Source organism: Capsicum annuum, chromosome 8 (assembly GCF_002878395.1).
Source record: "Capsicum annuum cultivar UCD-10X-F1 chromosome 8, UCD10Xv1.1, whole genome shotgun sequence".
In the NCBI taxonomy this organism is placed as follows: domain Eukaryota; kingdom Viridiplantae; phylum Streptophyta; class Magnoliopsida; order Solanales; family Solanaceae; genus Capsicum; species Capsicum annuum.
Genome location: NC_061118.1, coordinates 122,400,501 through 122,417,752, shown reverse-complemented (window position 1 = coordinate 122,417,752; position 17,252 = coordinate 122,400,501). Strand labels below are relative to the sequence as shown.

Sequence of the window (17,252 nt, the reverse complement as noted above, 5' to 3'; positions counted from 1 at the left end):
AATTTATACGAACACCTCCTATGTTTATGAAGATACTATATGCGGTCTACCCTTCAATCATCATCCCTGAGAAGTAAGTATTTGATACTTTCGAGTTGTTCAACACGTGATATCCACTTAGCTATAACAAGTTTACCGAATCTGGGTGTGTGAAACCAAAATAATTTTCGTACAACTTATACATTTTCATTACTAACTCTACATTGTTCAGCAGAGACAACTCAAAATTTAGCCTCACAAAATCAATTAACTATAATGTATGTTGAAGCTAAGGATCTATCTACAGGTCGTTCGGTGCTTGCTGCTCTAAAGAAAGTAACAGCAGCTTCAAACGGTGTCTGGACATTTTAATCCACTTGTAAGAAAGTAACGTTCACTCGCTCAATTAGTATATGAGATTGGTCACGTAAGAACATGGTACTCTAACAGTTGCTGTCCGAAAGAAGCCCGGTTACATAATTGGTTTACATACAATCTACAGTTGTCGCCCCTAAAACTAAAATTCCTGAAGTCCCAGTCAAGCAAAGAAATCTACTATATCAAGTAAGTATGGATCTGTTCGAGAACCCCACCAGGATCAGCATCAATAATATCCCTTAAAGAGCAAATCATTGCAATTCCAGTAGTAATTCAAACTTTCTAATCAAGAATCTTGTCATAAAAGACTGCTTCCCTTTTTCTTGTTTTTATAGGGCTTAATATTTAGACTTCTCAAACTAAACATAAATGTGAAGGAGGTTGGAAGTGGCAGTACTTCTAATTCTGCACCTTACACATTTTGCCACAGTTATTGGGTACCTGGAGGCCGTAGCTTCCTACAGCAAAAGTTACCTCTATCTTTAACTTGGTTACTGGAGAGAATTGATCAAAACACTGACACGATAAGACATTTGTGAAGTCAGTGAGCGTTAACTGCAATTTTCAATGGATCATCTGTGCTAAGTTAATTCACAGAAAGTATTTAGTGATATATCAAATATGTATTGTAATTCATTTCCAGTAACAAGTCAAAAACAAAGGGCTGGTAAATGGTAAAACTATCTTACACTCTATTACTCCATATATCTGTTACTCAAGACTTGCAGCCAGTAAGAGGTAAAACAACCCGATTCAGAAGGAAGAATCAGCAAGTGTCTTAATAATGCTCCCTCTGTCCAGGGTTTTGCTCTTTTGAAAGAAGCACTGTTACATCACTGACCTGTTCAAAACCATGTATGGTTATGAGTCAGCGCTCATTAGGAAAAAAGGCCTTGCTGCAACTACTAGTACTGCAATAGATAAACCCCAGTGACCACTGAAATATTGTAGATCCTCAGCGTGTTACCAAGGAGTTAATTAGTCATCATAATCAACCACTACTGTAAACATCTTCATTAACCTAAGCATCACGGAGTTTTCAACTGAAGATGAATCCAGACGTTGCGCTACAGACAACACAGCACGGTTTGGCTGTTTCGTGGACATAGTAATGTAATGTACCCAACACAAACACAACGAATTAATAAATTGCAAAAGGAATTTTATTGATAGATGAGTCAACGGTTAGAATCAATCAACTAAGAATTTAGCTACACTACAACTCCTTAGATGACTTCAAGCTTTCGAATACATGTAATGAAGTTTAGGGTGAGTGAAGAATAAGAAGAAGGAAGGAAGGAGAGGAAGAAGAATCTAGAGAGAGAATTTTCGGGTGAAGGATACTGGTAAATCAATAACTGTCTTTGCAAGGTGGATCTCTAGGTATTTATTAACATGAAGCTGGATCTTGACAGCTGGCTCCAAGCTGGACGAATATGATGCATTGATATGAATAGCTAACTACTAATCTTGGCCCTTGATAGTTCTGCTCATTAAACGCGTGCCTCCCACGTGACCCATTTACTTTGGATCATTACAATCCTTCCTACTTGAAATTGACCTTGTCCTCAAGGTCACGACAAGGCAATGAGTTGACATTAGCTGCTGTTCTAACTCGTTGCAGGTGAAATTGAACGCCCACAAAAGTGCCAATGCCAATGATAGTAATGCAATTGGAAGAGTTGTCCCAATGAAGTTCTAGTAAGTTGCCTATAAACTTTTATACCAGCCTCATATTCCCTTGTGGCTGCTGTAAAAGATATTTCTGAACATATGTTCCATTACCCAATTTTCTCATTGACTAATCAAGATGCAAATAGCCACTTCAGTGAAGCACCGTCATAGGATTGTGATACGAGCTCACTCCTCAATGTATTGAGATATCTTTCGCTCTTCATACAAGTCATGTAGTGGTAAGGATAATTAGTAGCTCTAAGGTACTTTCCCCCAAGGTCAAATGGAACATGTAAGATTTTTTCCTCCAGAACAAATTTAAGGCTGGAGTCTTCAAAGGTAACTTCACCAAGATTACTAGTATATCCCGTAGCTTCTAGTCGACCAAATCCCCTCAAGCAACCATTTTCCCCGAAGAAGTGACCCGAACTACCTTCTGATTCATTCCGCTCCAAGGAAACTAAGAATTGATATCGTTTGACTTCTCTGTAGATTGCAAAAGGTCGAAAGATTAAAATAAAGTTGTCATGGAGTACTGGAACAATCTGTTGCTCATTCATTATCACATTTATCCTTGACCGTTCGGAGTTGCCCCAACTTGGCAGTCCTTCAAACTCAACACCCCTACTTTCAAGAACTGAAGCATAGAAGTTATCACTTTCAAGGCAAACGACATGAATTTTTCTTACATAAACCCATGAAAATTTTCCATTATTAAAAAAAGGAAAGCCAGCAAGGAAAGCTCAAATGTAGGGGAATAAGCCTCAACATAATGTAGAAACCATATTACTGGCACAAAATGACTCCAGAAGTTCTTAATAAATTTGAACTTGTGTGTTGCGCCTTCAACCATGCCACTAAACAGAAGCTTCACAGTATAACTTTGTATCCACGATAAGCTATCAACTATAAAACCTGGCTGTATCATGAGAAGCAAGGATTCTCTTCGAGGAACAAGGATAGGCAGAGGCTCTATGTATTGTCCAGAAGGTATTAGCATGCAATCCACTTCCCAATTCTTTAAGTGAACAGCTACAATTAGACTATCAAACCCACTTGCCCTAGATATGGCCATCCACCACATTATCTGATGTTGCCTTAGTCCCCTCATATCGTGCATTTCCTCTACTTAAACCTTCGTGTGAGCAGCCACGCTATACCTCATCTCTGCCATTGTTCGAATCTGTAAGGATGTCAGGTAACTTGACGATGCCTGCACAGCTATATTTTGCTTCAGTTTCTTATTTTCGGACTCATCTAATGTGGCTTCAATAGAAGCAATTTTGGTGGTTTTCTCCCGTCCTGCATCTCTGATACCATTAGTCCACTCGTTGCACTTTTCAGTGAGACATACACCCTCACTAGTTTATCCATTGGTTCAGAATTTTCAGCACCTTCAATTTCATTTACTACTGATGCAATCTTGTCCCAATCCTCTAATTTCGTAGCAACTGGTGTTGGTAGCTTTGCTTCAGCGTCTACAACATTCAGAAATGGAAAGCCATCGAAATTACTGAAAATCAGAACTCGACTGAATGAATACACACACGACTTTATCCTATCAAGGCAAACCCAAAAGACCAGTCCAGTATCAACCCAATTAGAAATGCATAAATCCAAAGCATGTGGGAGCAAATCAAAAGTTGTAGGAGAACCACAAAATGCTGCAAATATATTCTCCGTCGGCTTTATATCGAAGAGCTTGTCACCAAGAAGAATGCCAAGCTTATGTCCCTTGCCTTTAAATAGAATATTTAGTATCTTAGAAATTGACAAAGGTGCATAACCGAGGTGTGTCGTGATATTATAAGCACTGGATAGATCGTTGAGACCCATCATTTTCGATATTGTGTTCTCAACAAGGGCATAGAGTCGTGAATCCATATGTGGGTTCATTATCTTGGTCTTAGTGGTGCTTCTAATTCGGGTGGAGTGGAGTTCAACTAAAATTTCAGATTCAACTCATTGAAGCCATTCGTCGAACATATGGTACTCATTGTATTTTGAATTGACCGCCCAACTATTTTTAACCTTCGACAGTTCGTCTATAGCAAGGTCATCTAAAACCACCGCGGTGTGGTTGTCTCCTTCATTTTTTTTCCCTGAACAATCATCAAAACAAAAGTGACATTGGCTTTCACATTACGTATGCGACCATATACGCAAGAGTTGCATTGGCAGTCAACACTACATATGCAATCCTCACACCACCTCTGCAATTGTTTAACATTCACAACTATTCTTGACATTCCACCCATAAGGGCCCTTCTATTTGCATTATTTCGTTCAACCAATTCAGCCATAGTAGATTCTGCAAATATCTTCTTCGAATTACTACCCACAGTCGAGACGGATTCATTTCTCTGAAACCACTTGTAATGTACTCAACACAAACACAACGAATTAATAAATTGCAAAAGGAAGATAGATGAGTCAACAGTTACAATCAATCAACTAAGAATTTAGCTACACTACAACGCAATAGATGACTTCAAGCTTTTGAATACATGTAATGATGTTTAGGGTGGGTGAAGAATAAGAAGAAGGAAGGAGAGGAAGAAGAATCTAGAGAGAGAATTTTCAGGTGAAGGATACCGGTAAATCAATAACTGTCTTTGCAAGGTGGATCTCCAGGTATTTATTAACATGAAGCTGGATCTTGACAACTGGCTCCTAGCTGGACGAATATCATGCATTGACATGAATAGCTAACTACTAATCTTGGCCCTTGATAGTTCTGCTCATTAAACACATGCCTTCCACGTGACCCATTTACTTTGGATCATTACAAGTAAGCACCAGTACTTTAACTGCTCCCTCCTTCTCTTACCTATATGTACATGTGTCAATACAAGAATAAAAGAATCCCGAAATAACATACACAGGCAAAACAACTGTAAAGCTACTCAGAAAAGTTGCACCAAACTATTCCCTAGCAAGAGCTTTTGGAACCTTAAATTGGCATCTCCCTATAATGTCCTTCCCTCTTCAGCGTCACAAGCTACAAATCAGTCTAGTTGTGGGTTAAGGCCTTTAAAAGTTAACAGAAACATGTAAGAAAAATTGCAGTGCTGCAAATAGACTCACGATGTTATTCTCCTTGGATCCATGCCATCTGATTTACGAATCGTTATAGCATCCTTCTACACAAATAGATAACAAGATAACATTGTTACTATGAAGTATGAAATACTCAAACTCAAGTAGATATGTCATTTCTCAGTAAGTAATTATACAAATATGCATATATCGAGAGAATTTGCGAAGAGTAACAACTTTTCACATCCAAAAAACAAAAAAAGAGGAAGTTTCAAAAGAAAAAATGAAAAAAAGAGAGTAAAGAAAGCTCTCAGTGGATTTGTTCCACCCAATGTGTTCATAATAGGCAAGTATTGACATGAATCTATTCTGAAAATATTGAAGTTGTTTCAGCATTAGGCCATTTCATGAGTAACAATGGGTTCCCAGAAACAAAAACTCAGATGCAGTGAACAAGAGAAAATAGACCTTACACACTTACCGACTCACATGCAGACAACACTCTGTCCACTTTCACAACTTTGCTTGACAAAATCCCAAGTGAACGGTTTCCTTCGGTAGCAGATAGATTGAACTAGCCGCTGATCAATTGATTTGATTCTAAGAAAATGTAACAATAAAGTGTCAGATATCAAGCAGTCAATTGAATGATAACTTAGTACACATAACAGAGAAAAACAAAAGCTGATATATTAGAGAATACCACAGCCTTATATAATCATCTGCATTTAGCTAGAAATATCATGGAGCATTAAATAGCTGGATTTTACGCTAAAACTGTTGAGTCTTAGAGGATTCATACTTTATGAAGCAAAAATGATATGCACAAGGAGAAACAGAGGCTAAATAGTACGAGTACCCAAAGTACCACAAGAAGTAATCATTTTAGTCTTCAAGTCATTTGCAGCTTCGATCATCCCTTGTGAATTGTACACCTGGATCATGCTAGAATATGTAATGTGGTCTGGTTTACATTTTCTGACCTGCATTTCCAAGAACAATGCCACTATCTTCTCTATATCACCAGCTTGGCCATAAGCACTGATGATGCAATTGAAAAAAGGAGTATCTAGAACTACATCCGAATTCTCTACTTGCCTCATGATTGAATCAACATTTTCCAGAAGTCCAGCTCTACTATAAGCACTAACAAGAGAACAATAAGTGAATGAAGTTGGCTTCACCCCTTCATGCTTCATCTGTAGGAAAAACTGTTCCATGTTCTTAATAAGGCCAGCCTTCCCCAATGTCTCTATGATAATATTGTAAGTCACGACTGATGGAGAATAGAACCGATTCCTCATAAAATCAAGTACAGAGTCCATTTTCTGATACATGCCAGCTCTTCCATACGACCTGATTAGAATATTAAATGTCATAACATCTGGCTTTATTCCCATTACCTGGAAGTCTTCATACCACTTCTCCATTTTCTCAAGTTTCCCACAGCTACCATAGGACCCAATTACTGAATTCAAGGTGAAAACATCTGGAAAGGCAGTCTCACTTTCGATCATATCAGTCAAGGAGTTTTCCATCAGCTCAAACAGCTTAGCTTTACCGTAGCCATCAACTATGGTATTGTACGTCACAGAAGTACATTCAATTCCCAAATACACCATCTCGGCCAAGATATATTCAATCATATCAAAGCGACGAACTTTAGTGCAGCACTTAATAAGGATCGAGTAAGTATACACATCTGGCTTGCAATTACTAACTGATTTCATATCATCAATGGTTCGCAGCGCCTCATCAAGGAGGCCGCTAAGACCATATGCACTTACAAGTGCAGTGTAAACATCTACTGTTGGTTGAAGCCCATCCGCTAGCATAATCTCAAAAAGCAAGTTAGCTTGATTTGGCTGCTTGCACTTGCCAAGCATTACCAAAAGCTTAGCATATGTATGGCATCTTGGTTCATACCAATGTTGCTGGCGAAGAAGACCAAAAATCTAGGAGTAAGCAAAAACTTCTGTCAGAAAAATTGTTAAAACGGCAAATACGAGTTTTATTTGGACACAGTAACAAGACTTCTGGGTGAGTCCAAAAACTAAGCGTAAGTTTGGGGACATAGGCTTCAAAGATGAATAAATGTATGCAACGGAAGGTTCAAAAATGAAAAACAATGTGATCCAACAGAAAGCAATACTAATTATGACTTCATCATTAGAATTAAAATATTAAATCTCAAACATACAACAGTTCACCCATTTTTCTAGCCTCAAGTCCATTCTAGTCGAGCATGTGATCAAGAGTTTAAACAGAAGATTAACGAAAGCCTTACAATGAAGGGGCTTGAAGAGAAGGTTTTCAAGACAGTCTTAGAAATTTACTCCAATTCACAAGAAGGCATGAGGAAAGATGACCAGCTGTACTATTCGAAAGTGAAAATTAGCTGATTTTGTAACCAAGAAAACTGTATCTGACAATAATATTTTGGGAAGCCTTTGTTGCACAGGTGCAGATAAATCAACAACGTTGATAGGAACGCACCACAACTAGCATGAAGATTGAGGGGATGTCCAAAATGCAAGAATAAGAATTTCGATGAACACTTACAAGTTGATACAGGGAAGCAATAGAGAAGGAATTTTATGGCAAATTTAAATCACTAGAATTGAATGGAAAATAAGAATACGCAAAGGTAAGATTAAGAAAGTAATTATCTGTATTTACTATGAATTGAGAAAGAATGAAATGTGCTTCATTTGTATCTGAAGTTGTATATTTGGTATATCAGTAATTGTTGTATGTTTATGCTCTTGAAACAGTAGAATGCTTCATAAAACAATTGTCAAGTCTTGTTGAGTGTTCTTGCTCTTTCTTGTTCCTAGAAAAGTAATGGGTTAAGACCACCACTTCAAATTACTGAAAGAGGAAACAAATGGTCTGTTTCAGATTAACATGAATCAGAATCTTAAATACCGGAGACACAAATACACATTGAACCTTAAACCATGAGAAATAGCAATGAAAATGAATGATTGTTAAGCTCTATAATTGTCTGTTTTTCCGCAGTTTTAGAATTCATAAAAATAATGAAAAAAGAATCTGAAAACTTTTATTCCACAGAGGAATAGGAGAGTGAATTGATGTTTCAAGTTTCTTTCTATTCAATTATTTTTTTCTCTTTTGAATTTACATTAGTTGAAGAAACCCTTGTCTTTACAAATTTACTGAAGCCTCAACAAGGAATGACCTATGAATATTAACAATTGGAAAAAAAGTTCTGTTGCACATTTCAAATTAGTAAATTAACCTTAAGAGCAGTGGCCCAGCGATTGTCCCTAATAGCATCATCGAGAGCCTCCAAAACCGCCTTGGGCCAAAGGTTAGTGTACTTCCCTGAGTTGGCTTTCCTCTCGATACCTTTAATAGCGGCCTCTGTTCTAAGTATACGAGAAAGATTTTCCCTTGAACATTTCTGCAGCCCTTGTGAAGTAGTAGTAGTACTACTGCTAGATGATTTCATAATCAAAACTTGTCGTTTTCGTGGGTTGAAGGATGAGACAAAGGTGTACGACCAGCATAGCTTATTAGCTAGGCCTAGGAGGTGAAGCTCCATACCAATGCACTGGAAGTTTTCCAAGCAAGACGATAAGGGGCGCAAAGCGATCTATGTTTTCTATATTATGATACGAAGAAAAAAAAAAAAGGAAAAAGGTGTAAACATCACCTCAAATTATAGCGAGTGAAAATCATTTTCTCGCACAACTTTACCTTACAAATCAAATTAATCCTCAAATTTAAACAATAATCATATTTGCTTCCTTTTATCTTAATTAAAATTTTAAAATATCTATTATACCCTTTTATCATACTCCCTCCATTTTAAATTAGATGACTCCTTTAGACTTGACACACCCATTAAGACACTCAATAATTAAAAGTATATTTTACTCCTTTATCCTTCTTGGCATTATAAAATTCAATAATCAATTAATCATGAAAACTTAATGCAAGTATTTCAATTCATGCATGTATAAGTCTACTCTTGAAAAAAGAAGAAAAAGTAAAGTTTCATATTTAAAGTTAGTATTGAAAATATAAAATTATTGCTTTCAATAATTTTGAAAAATATGATTATATTTAATACTATCAAGGATAGAATGAGAAAAATATGTGTAAAATAGTCTTGATTTTACAACTTGAACAACAAAATTGAAACAAATATTTTCAGAAAGAGGATCAACTAAAACGAAATGGAAGAAGTAGTTTTTTTTTATCTTCTTTAAAATCATCATATTTTTATTTTTTAAATCCATGTAACAATTTTTTCATAAAAACATGTGCATTATTTTCTGGACAAAAAAAAAAGTGAGAAATACTATATATAAGCTAATGATGATCTATGATAAAGTAAATTAGCATAATAAGGAAATTAATTTTATTAATAATAATCAAAATCTAATATTTATTTTATAAGTGAAAATAATAAGTAATATTAACTTTATAAACATATTTCAATACAGAAAAAAAATAATGAATAAAAATAAGGTCGAGTTTTTTAAAGATTATATTTATTCAGATAAATTATAATTTATGCAATACTCTATTAAACGACAATCGCAACTCGTTTATTTATATAGATAATAGATAATATTGTTTCTTATTACTTGACCGTCATACAAAAAATAATTGTTTTAATTTACTTATCCAATTTATGAAATCAAGAGAATTGTATTATGTTTTTTTTCTACCCTTAGTATTAAACAACTACATAATATAGTAGTATAGACAAAATTAAAGTTTTAAAGTATTATTATAAGGTTAATTCAGTAAAATACACCTTTAAATAAAATTTTCTTAAGGATTATGTTATGTCAACAAAAGTCGAGTAATATGAAACGGTGTAGTAAGATATTCGTGAAACACAAATATATAAGTAGATACATGTACATACATATATACAAAATTAGGGGGGCTTGGTTGAGAATAAGTTATTTCGAGATTACTTATATATGTCATAATAAGTTGTATAAGCATGTATATGTGATAACTTATTCCACAACTGTGATATAAATGGTGGGATAAATAATTTTGAGACAAACTAATACCTCTAACTAAATGCAGGATAAAATAATCATGAATTTTATCATCAAATTATTATAATTACACCTCATGTCAAACGACTCTTTAATACATATAATATTGAAATAACATTCTTAAAAAATAACATTTAATTTTGTGAGAAATTTATAAAAAGTATTATTTTACTTATAATATTAATAATGTTAAATAAAATGTTATAAATACCTAGGTACAAAAATATATGTTATATATATAATATAAAAAAGTATAAAATAAATATAGAATTAAAATTACAAAGACAAAATGGACAATGCATAGGATAAGGGAGGAGTATGATTATTGTTCAATCTTGAGGTGGGAGTTTGATTTTTAAGACAAAATTGAGGGGTGAAAATGATTTTTATCCAATTATACCCGAAAAATGGATTTCGTACTTTAATTAGTACGACGATCTATTACTTTAAAGTGAAATTATTACTCCCTTCCTAAGATAATTTCAGCTTCTTCTATGTGAAATTATACCTGAGACACATCCAGGCGTGTGTATACTACAATTTTAATTTTTATCTTTACACTTTCTCTTAATATTTTCTTCTTCTTTTTTTCCAAAAATAATTATCTTTCTTTATGGGTTTTTTCTCCTCCCGCATAACATATAGTATCTTTTCTTTGAATCTCTTCTTCTTCCTCCCCATCATTGACAAGTTGAAGGGGGAAAAGAAACTAAAGAGAGAAAGAAGAAATAGTAAGACGATCATAAAATGTATAAGTTAGCAGTGGAGCGTCGACAGTCGACAATATCCCATTGTTGGGTGAAGCAAATAGAAATGTTTAGATTTGTATAATTGCTTCAAAAATTTGATAGTTAAAAATGAAAATCGTAGGTATATATTCTTAATATGTAATGAAAAATTAAGTATATTATTAATGTCTTATAATTGAAAGGATCTTTTGATTGTCGTGGATGGTGTTCCGACAGAAATAACGCGGCAAAAAAAAGTAATTATTTTATTCACTGGATTTTTGATAAGTAAAAGGAAAAAAACATGAATTTTATGTATAAATATCATAAGATTTTCAGTAGGAATCATTGTCTTTCTCAATTATTCTTTTTGATGGTCTTCTCCGACGAGTTTGACCCAAAATAATTATGAACTTCATGAATAAATTAAATACCATGAACTTTTTGATGAAAGTCATTATTATTTTCGCTCTTTTTTTCCTTAGAACCTTTTTCAAAGTTTCAAGGGGTATGATTGGAGATACTTCCATGGTGGATGGAGTCAAGAGATATTTGGAATAGTGAACTGACGAAGAAGAACCCAAAAAAACAAAAGAGAAATTTTTTTTAAAAGTGGACCCTAAAGATAAAATAATAAATAAGAAAGAGAATCAATATAATTAATGTATTAAAAAAAGAATACTTAATTAGTTATATAATGACCAATAAATAATGTCATGTGTGTAAGTATGTTATTTTAAGATTTTTCTTCAGCTTCTCACGCACCTTAGGAAGATGAATGCATTTTCTTTGCCATGTCACCTTCTAAGGTGGTAATAATATCACATAGAACAAGGTTAGGAGTGTAATAGGTCACCAGATAAGTTTAAATGCGAAGTCGACTTTTCAGATATAGTTTAGGGTGATTTTAATGTCTTTGCCCAAAAACCAAAATGATCATTTATCTTTGTTCAAAGGTAAGGTCCGTCCTTTTTTCTTTCACATAAAACATTGATGAGGGGTCGTTTGCTCGGTGGAATAAGATAGTAATTTGAGATATTTTATGAGATTATTTTAGTCTACATTAGTAATAAATATTATTTATTCTCACCATTTTTTATTGAAAAAAGACATCAAAATCACTCTAAACTATATCCGAAAAGTCGAAGACACACTTAAATTATTGGAGTAACCTACAACATAAATATACTATATAAAACTGATTTTATTTACCCTTGCAACACCCATAAAAAGTTTTAATGGGCGTAGTAGAGGACACACGTTGTTGATGTCACATGCTTAATGTAATGCCTCGGGTTTCTGGCCCTTGAAAATTTTCTAAGTTTTGAGCTTCCTACCTTGACTACGACTCTCCCTACCAATCGTAGGGTGTCTTGATGGATCATGTGACCCTAGTTGTAAGGTGTCCAGAAAGTGGTGTTAAAGTTACTTTCCTAGGTATGACTTGAGGGTATTGGCTGTAAAGACTCATGATGAGTCATTGGGATGAGTCTTAACCAAATCATGTAAGTTTGTGGCATGATTCTACTCTGAGTATGAGTGACTCACTATAATCCGTAAGGAGATATTACGAGTCGTTAGGTGTAATCGTAGGGTTTCCAGTGTAAGTCCCAATTTGGGTTATATGTTAATTACGACTGGACCCTACGAGTCGTAGGGTCCCATTACAATTCTTATGGCTGAGTCGTATGGTCAGCAGTGTAGGGTGGCTTGGTTATGACTGATGTTCTATATAAATATAGCATTTTCAATGCTTAAAATGAGAAAAATATGCAAGTTTCTGAGGTTATTTTGTTAGATATGATGTGTTTTGGGTATGTTTTGCAGAAAATTATGTTTTGGATGCCAAGTTCATGAAAAAGGTGTTTTTTGGCAATTTTTTGGAGCAATTATGAATGTTCGGGACATTTTTTGGCTTGTTCGTAATCAAAACATGTTCGAGAATTGAAGAAGAGCTGAAAAGATGACTCCCGACACTCACTAAGTCAATATGTGGACCACAAGTAGGACCTACAGACCGTAAGTAGGCAAAGCAAATGCTAGAAGTCCAAAATTCAGAGAGTTGACTTGCAAGAATTTTTCATCCTGTACCTGCGCCCTGTACCTGCACTCACCTTGCTAACCGCAGATACTACCTGCGCCTAGGTTAAGGGCATAAGTACAGGCCACATATGGCCATTGACCCTGTTTTGTCCTATTCCATTCAGGCTTTGATTTTATGGTTTCCTTATGTACTGTAAATACCCTATATGTGTTTTTAGTAGTAGTTATGCACTTTTGATGCTCACAAACATATTTTGATTTCAATTCGATTTTGATCTTGGGATTCTCTTGTATTGACTTCAGTTGATTAATTCAGTTATGGTTGTGGGTTCTTATACTTCTTATCATTGTGATCTCATCTATACTTTAGATTATGAATGATAGTGAATTCTTCACAGGCATGAGCGGCTAAAAACCATAGCTAAGGTTATGGAAACCTTGGCGGATTGACGAATTAGGGAAAGTGTTATTGTTGTTCTGAATTGATATCCATACATGTATTGTTTTATCTTCATCATAATGGTTTTCTTAATGGGTGCACACGTTAGGATCCTACCTAGATATCACTACTTACTCCAAAAGAGGAGTAGTGACTAGGAAAAGATAAAGACACCAATAATTTGGAGTTTAACTGTCTATCCATGCTTCTAGGTTTTATCTAAGTAAGATGGTTAGATTTCATCTAATAACTAGAGACTCAAAATGTAATAGTTAACTCAGATCAAGATAGGGTTTAGTAAGGCGACATCCTAAGACTCAAAAAGTAAAGGGTGAAATCCTTCTGCACGTCTAAAAGGTTGTAGAAGGTACATGACTTATCGATTCTACGTGCAAAGTATCAGATTGGTTCAACAAAAGCACGATAAGTCTATAGATTTGAGGATCCAGGGAGAACACAATCCTAGTTTTCACCTACAACTGATTACAATTGAAGTTGATATAGTTACTTGCTCGAGATTACTACACAAAACCCCTCATTTACTTTTCTTGTTTTACTCGTGGACTACAACTGCTGAGATCCACGATTCCACGTATTCCCTTGGGATTCAACCGCAACTTTTATTAGGTTAATATATTTTTATAGCGAGCGTATCATCTTTTGAGAGGAGGTATAGTTTGGACGTCATCAAAATTTTGGCACCTCTGTCGGGGAACACGGTGTTGATTTTTGATTTGAAGTTGTTGCAATTTTTGGATTTTATTTTTGTTTTTGTTCTTAGTTGGGCATATGATGTTGTATGCCTAGAACACGGAGTAAAGAAAATCCCTTACTCCCACTGAATCTGAATCCATAGAGGATTTTACAAACACCTTGTAGGATGTCTGAGCAAAAAAGAGATAAACTTCCTGAAGGAGTTTATGATGTTGTACCTCCCTCTCCTTCCTAAGGAGTACAAGATATTGTTGATTGACAGATTGGTGAGCTTTCATCTCAAGCTCAAGCTAAGAGGAGATCTACAAAAGAAGCTTAACGGGTAGTGAGGGAGGCAGAGATAAACAACAGACCACCGAGCAACACTTGGTGGAAACCAGAACAGAGCTAGAGGTACCCATGTTTAAGTAATCACAACATACAAGTATGTTCAGGCATATATAGATCATGAAGAAAACTTGGGATATGTTGAGCCGGCAGAGACTAGAGCCATCGTTCCTCCTATTTTTACTTCAGGCATCAATTTTGATATCACGAGCGCAATGATCCAACTCTTAAATCTAAAGGGCATGTTTGCAGATCTTCCTACAGATGATGCAACTTACACCTTGCTAATTTCATCAAGATCTGCAGTTCGTATACAAATCCAGGGGTGAATCAGGAAACACTCAGACTGAGGTTGTTCCTTTTCTCACTTACAAAAGAAACATCTTTATGGTTAGGGGAACTGCCAAGAGGCTCCATAACTACATGGAACGAGTTGCATAGATGACACAATCTGAACCAGGTCCTAGTCATGTCAGGCATCTCAAGTCTAATCAGGACCGAAGACTACCCCCAATACCCAACCATGACTACCCTGCACCCTATGTCGGATGAATTTTGAATATATAACAAGATAAAATAATAATAATTCAAAGAAATTAATAAAGTCTATAATTATAATCCAACAACCTCAAACAAATATCCAACCGGTGCCAACCCTAAAGCCAATACCAATACCAGCACTGTTCATACCCATAGTAGTCAAAGCCTCTAACCAAAATCAAATAACATTCGGTTGGTACATACCCCCGACCATTGCCAAAACCAAAATTCAAGAAACAAAATAATAAAAAGGATTCCGTAGCATGAAATGAAGTCTTCCGGAGTATAGAATCTCACCACTTCAATCTGACTCAAAGTTATCCCCGAATCCAAGTCACTAAGCAGGAGGAATAGTAGTATGGAAGGTTCCTGCATTGTATGGGGATACATCGATTGAAAATGGTTAGCAAAGTGAACACTAGCATGTACTCAGGGATAAAGATAAAATAATGTCATTATTGAAAACCAAATCAAATAACCATATGCAATCACATATATACATATATACCGTGTCAGGGCAGGGAACAAGGTTTAGCATTCATTTTAAACTTAACCTGAAATGTGTATCTCTGCCGTCCTAAGTGTCCACCCATGGGATATTGGGTTCAGCTGCCCCTGCTGAAAGAGCCCCAGTTCGTGTTAGCCGCATGAACCAGAGAAAAACCTGAGATGACTAGTACATTTCCCAAAATATAAAGTGTGACATCATACACACGATTACCATGACCAAACCTCACATCGGCAAATAGGAGTTTCCAGTATTGGTTCCCCCAGGACCTCTACCTTCTACAACCCCTTTTAAGACCATATTAAAACCAATTACACACTCATAACCATTTACCAAAGAGTCTTTTTAATTAGGCATTAACCCTTTGGTATTGTCATACTAAAATTAGAGCTTGGAAGTCTATCACCTTATGCCATATACACCATTAAACCAAATTAGATTCCACCGTTTCTAATTAAATCAATACCATGTCCGCCAAGGCCTTTCCAAATCCATATGAAATCAAACAATAACTAATTTATGTTCCATTTACCATTTATGTAGTGCAGGATTCCAAGGGTAATCAAACTATGTGATAAAAAATCACTCATTGGCATTTTAACAAATAGGTTGAGGGCATATAAGTTTCAAAACCATAACCAAGTAATTTAGGGAAATCCATAATACCCCAAAATCCATTTACCATTAACATGTATCCCACAATGTCAAAATCATACTAAATGTATGAAAGAAAACATAATTAAACTATGAGAAACATTATTCAACCATGAACATCTAAAACCCCCAATCTTTATTGCAAAACCATAGTAATGTATTGAAAACCATACATTATTACATATGCTCTTTGTAAAATAACAACGGGGGAGGAGTAACATGCCTTAGAAACCAAGGAAGACAGAGAGAAACCACCCTTGAAAGCCATAATTGATTATTTTGATAAAACCATAGCCTTTTTTTTAGTAATTAAATAGGTTTTATTTAATACCAAAGTGTTCATACATGTTTCCCGCTAAGAGCAAATCTCTTAACTTTCATACAATTGTTTCACTACACTAAATCTATTAATACTAGGAAATTCACTTACATTAAGGAAATTAATTACAAAAAGATCCTACAGTACTTCTAGTGAACGTCCAGGTGTTACAGGTCCTTATGGAGGTATGTTCAGTTTCTGCAAAATCGGTTGCCATTTTTTGATATCACCACCTCTAGTATGGATGAATACCATAATTTCTTCGTACACTCTATCCATGTCATATTGTCCTTGGTGGAATCTTATCATATTATGTTCCCTCCATATCACATGGATTACTATATCAAATAGACAACTTATAATACCTCTCCTGCCATTTTTCTTCTTTACCCAGCTAGTAACCTATTCCATTTCTGTTTGCCATTGTCTAATTGTTCGGTGCTCTCCTATCCTTCCCTATCCATCTTAGAACTCTTTACCAGAGCTGATAGGTGATGTTATATTCAAAGAACAAATGCTCTCTAGTCTTATCAGTAGACTTAAAGAATACACAGGTAGGAAGAACTACCACACCAATCTTCAATAACCTCTCAACTATGTTAAGTCTCTTCTGTAATGCTAGCCAAAAAAAGAATTTATGTTGAGGGTGTATAACCGGCTGCTCTGTCAAACTATTCCATCTTGATTTAGGGAATGTAAGAGTTAGTGTGTTGTATATCTTTTGATCTGGAATCTATCTCTGCTTACCATTATTTTCAACCTGGTAACAACAACACCATTCAAGGTACTCAAAGTGTCAAGGATTTTCCTGGATTTAAGTACTTTCCCGATGGCCCATGTAGCATTCTGAGAAACCTGGCAA

General features: G+C 35.3%; 1 protein-coding gene across 12 annotated transcripts; it reads right to left on the bottom strand.

Annotated features, from left to right (window-relative positions):
- Positions 1–980: 980 nt before the first annotated feature.
- LOC107838841 (pentatricopeptide repeat-containing protein At3g53170) lies at positions 981–8,797 on the bottom strand. Of its 12 annotated transcripts, none has more exons than XM_016682073.2 (6): positions 8,333–8,797; positions 5,930–7,025; positions 5,552–5,670; positions 5,119–5,174; positions 4,984–5,044; positions 4,413–4,861 (listed from the first exon to the last, which is right to left on the bottom strand). In XM_016682073.2, exons 1-3 carry the CDS (start codon positions 8,636–8,638, stop codon positions 5,645–5,647), a joined length of 1,428 nt encoding a protein of 475 aa, XP_016537559.1. In that variant the 5' UTR covers positions 8,639–8,797; the 3' UTR covers positions 4,413–4,861; positions 4,984–5,044; positions 5,119–5,174; positions 5,552–5,644. The 12 variants fall into 12 exon arrangements, with proteins under 12 accessions (XP_016537560.1, XP_047251778.1, XP_016537559.1 ...); XM_016682072.2 differs by having other exon boundaries at positions 4,984–5,032; XM_016682074.2 differs by lacking the exons at positions 4,413–4,861; positions 4,984–5,044 and adding an exon at positions 981–1,198.
- Between the last annotated feature and the right edge of the window lie 8,455 nt (positions 8,798–17,252).

Coding starts and splice junctions, on each gene's coding strand:
- LOC107838841 (XM_016682074.2), bottom strand. CDS start 8,638: ATGGAGCTTCACCTCCTAGGCCTAGCTAATAAGCTATGCTGGTCGTAC. Junction 7,026..8,332: donor GCTGGGCCACTGCTCTTAAG/GTTAATTTACTA, acceptor GCTTACTCCTAG/ATTTTTGGTCTTCTTCGCCA. Junction 5,671..5,929: donor TACTTCTTGTGGTACTTTGG/GTACTCGTACTA, acceptor ACATTTTCTTAG/AATCAAATCAATTGATCAGC.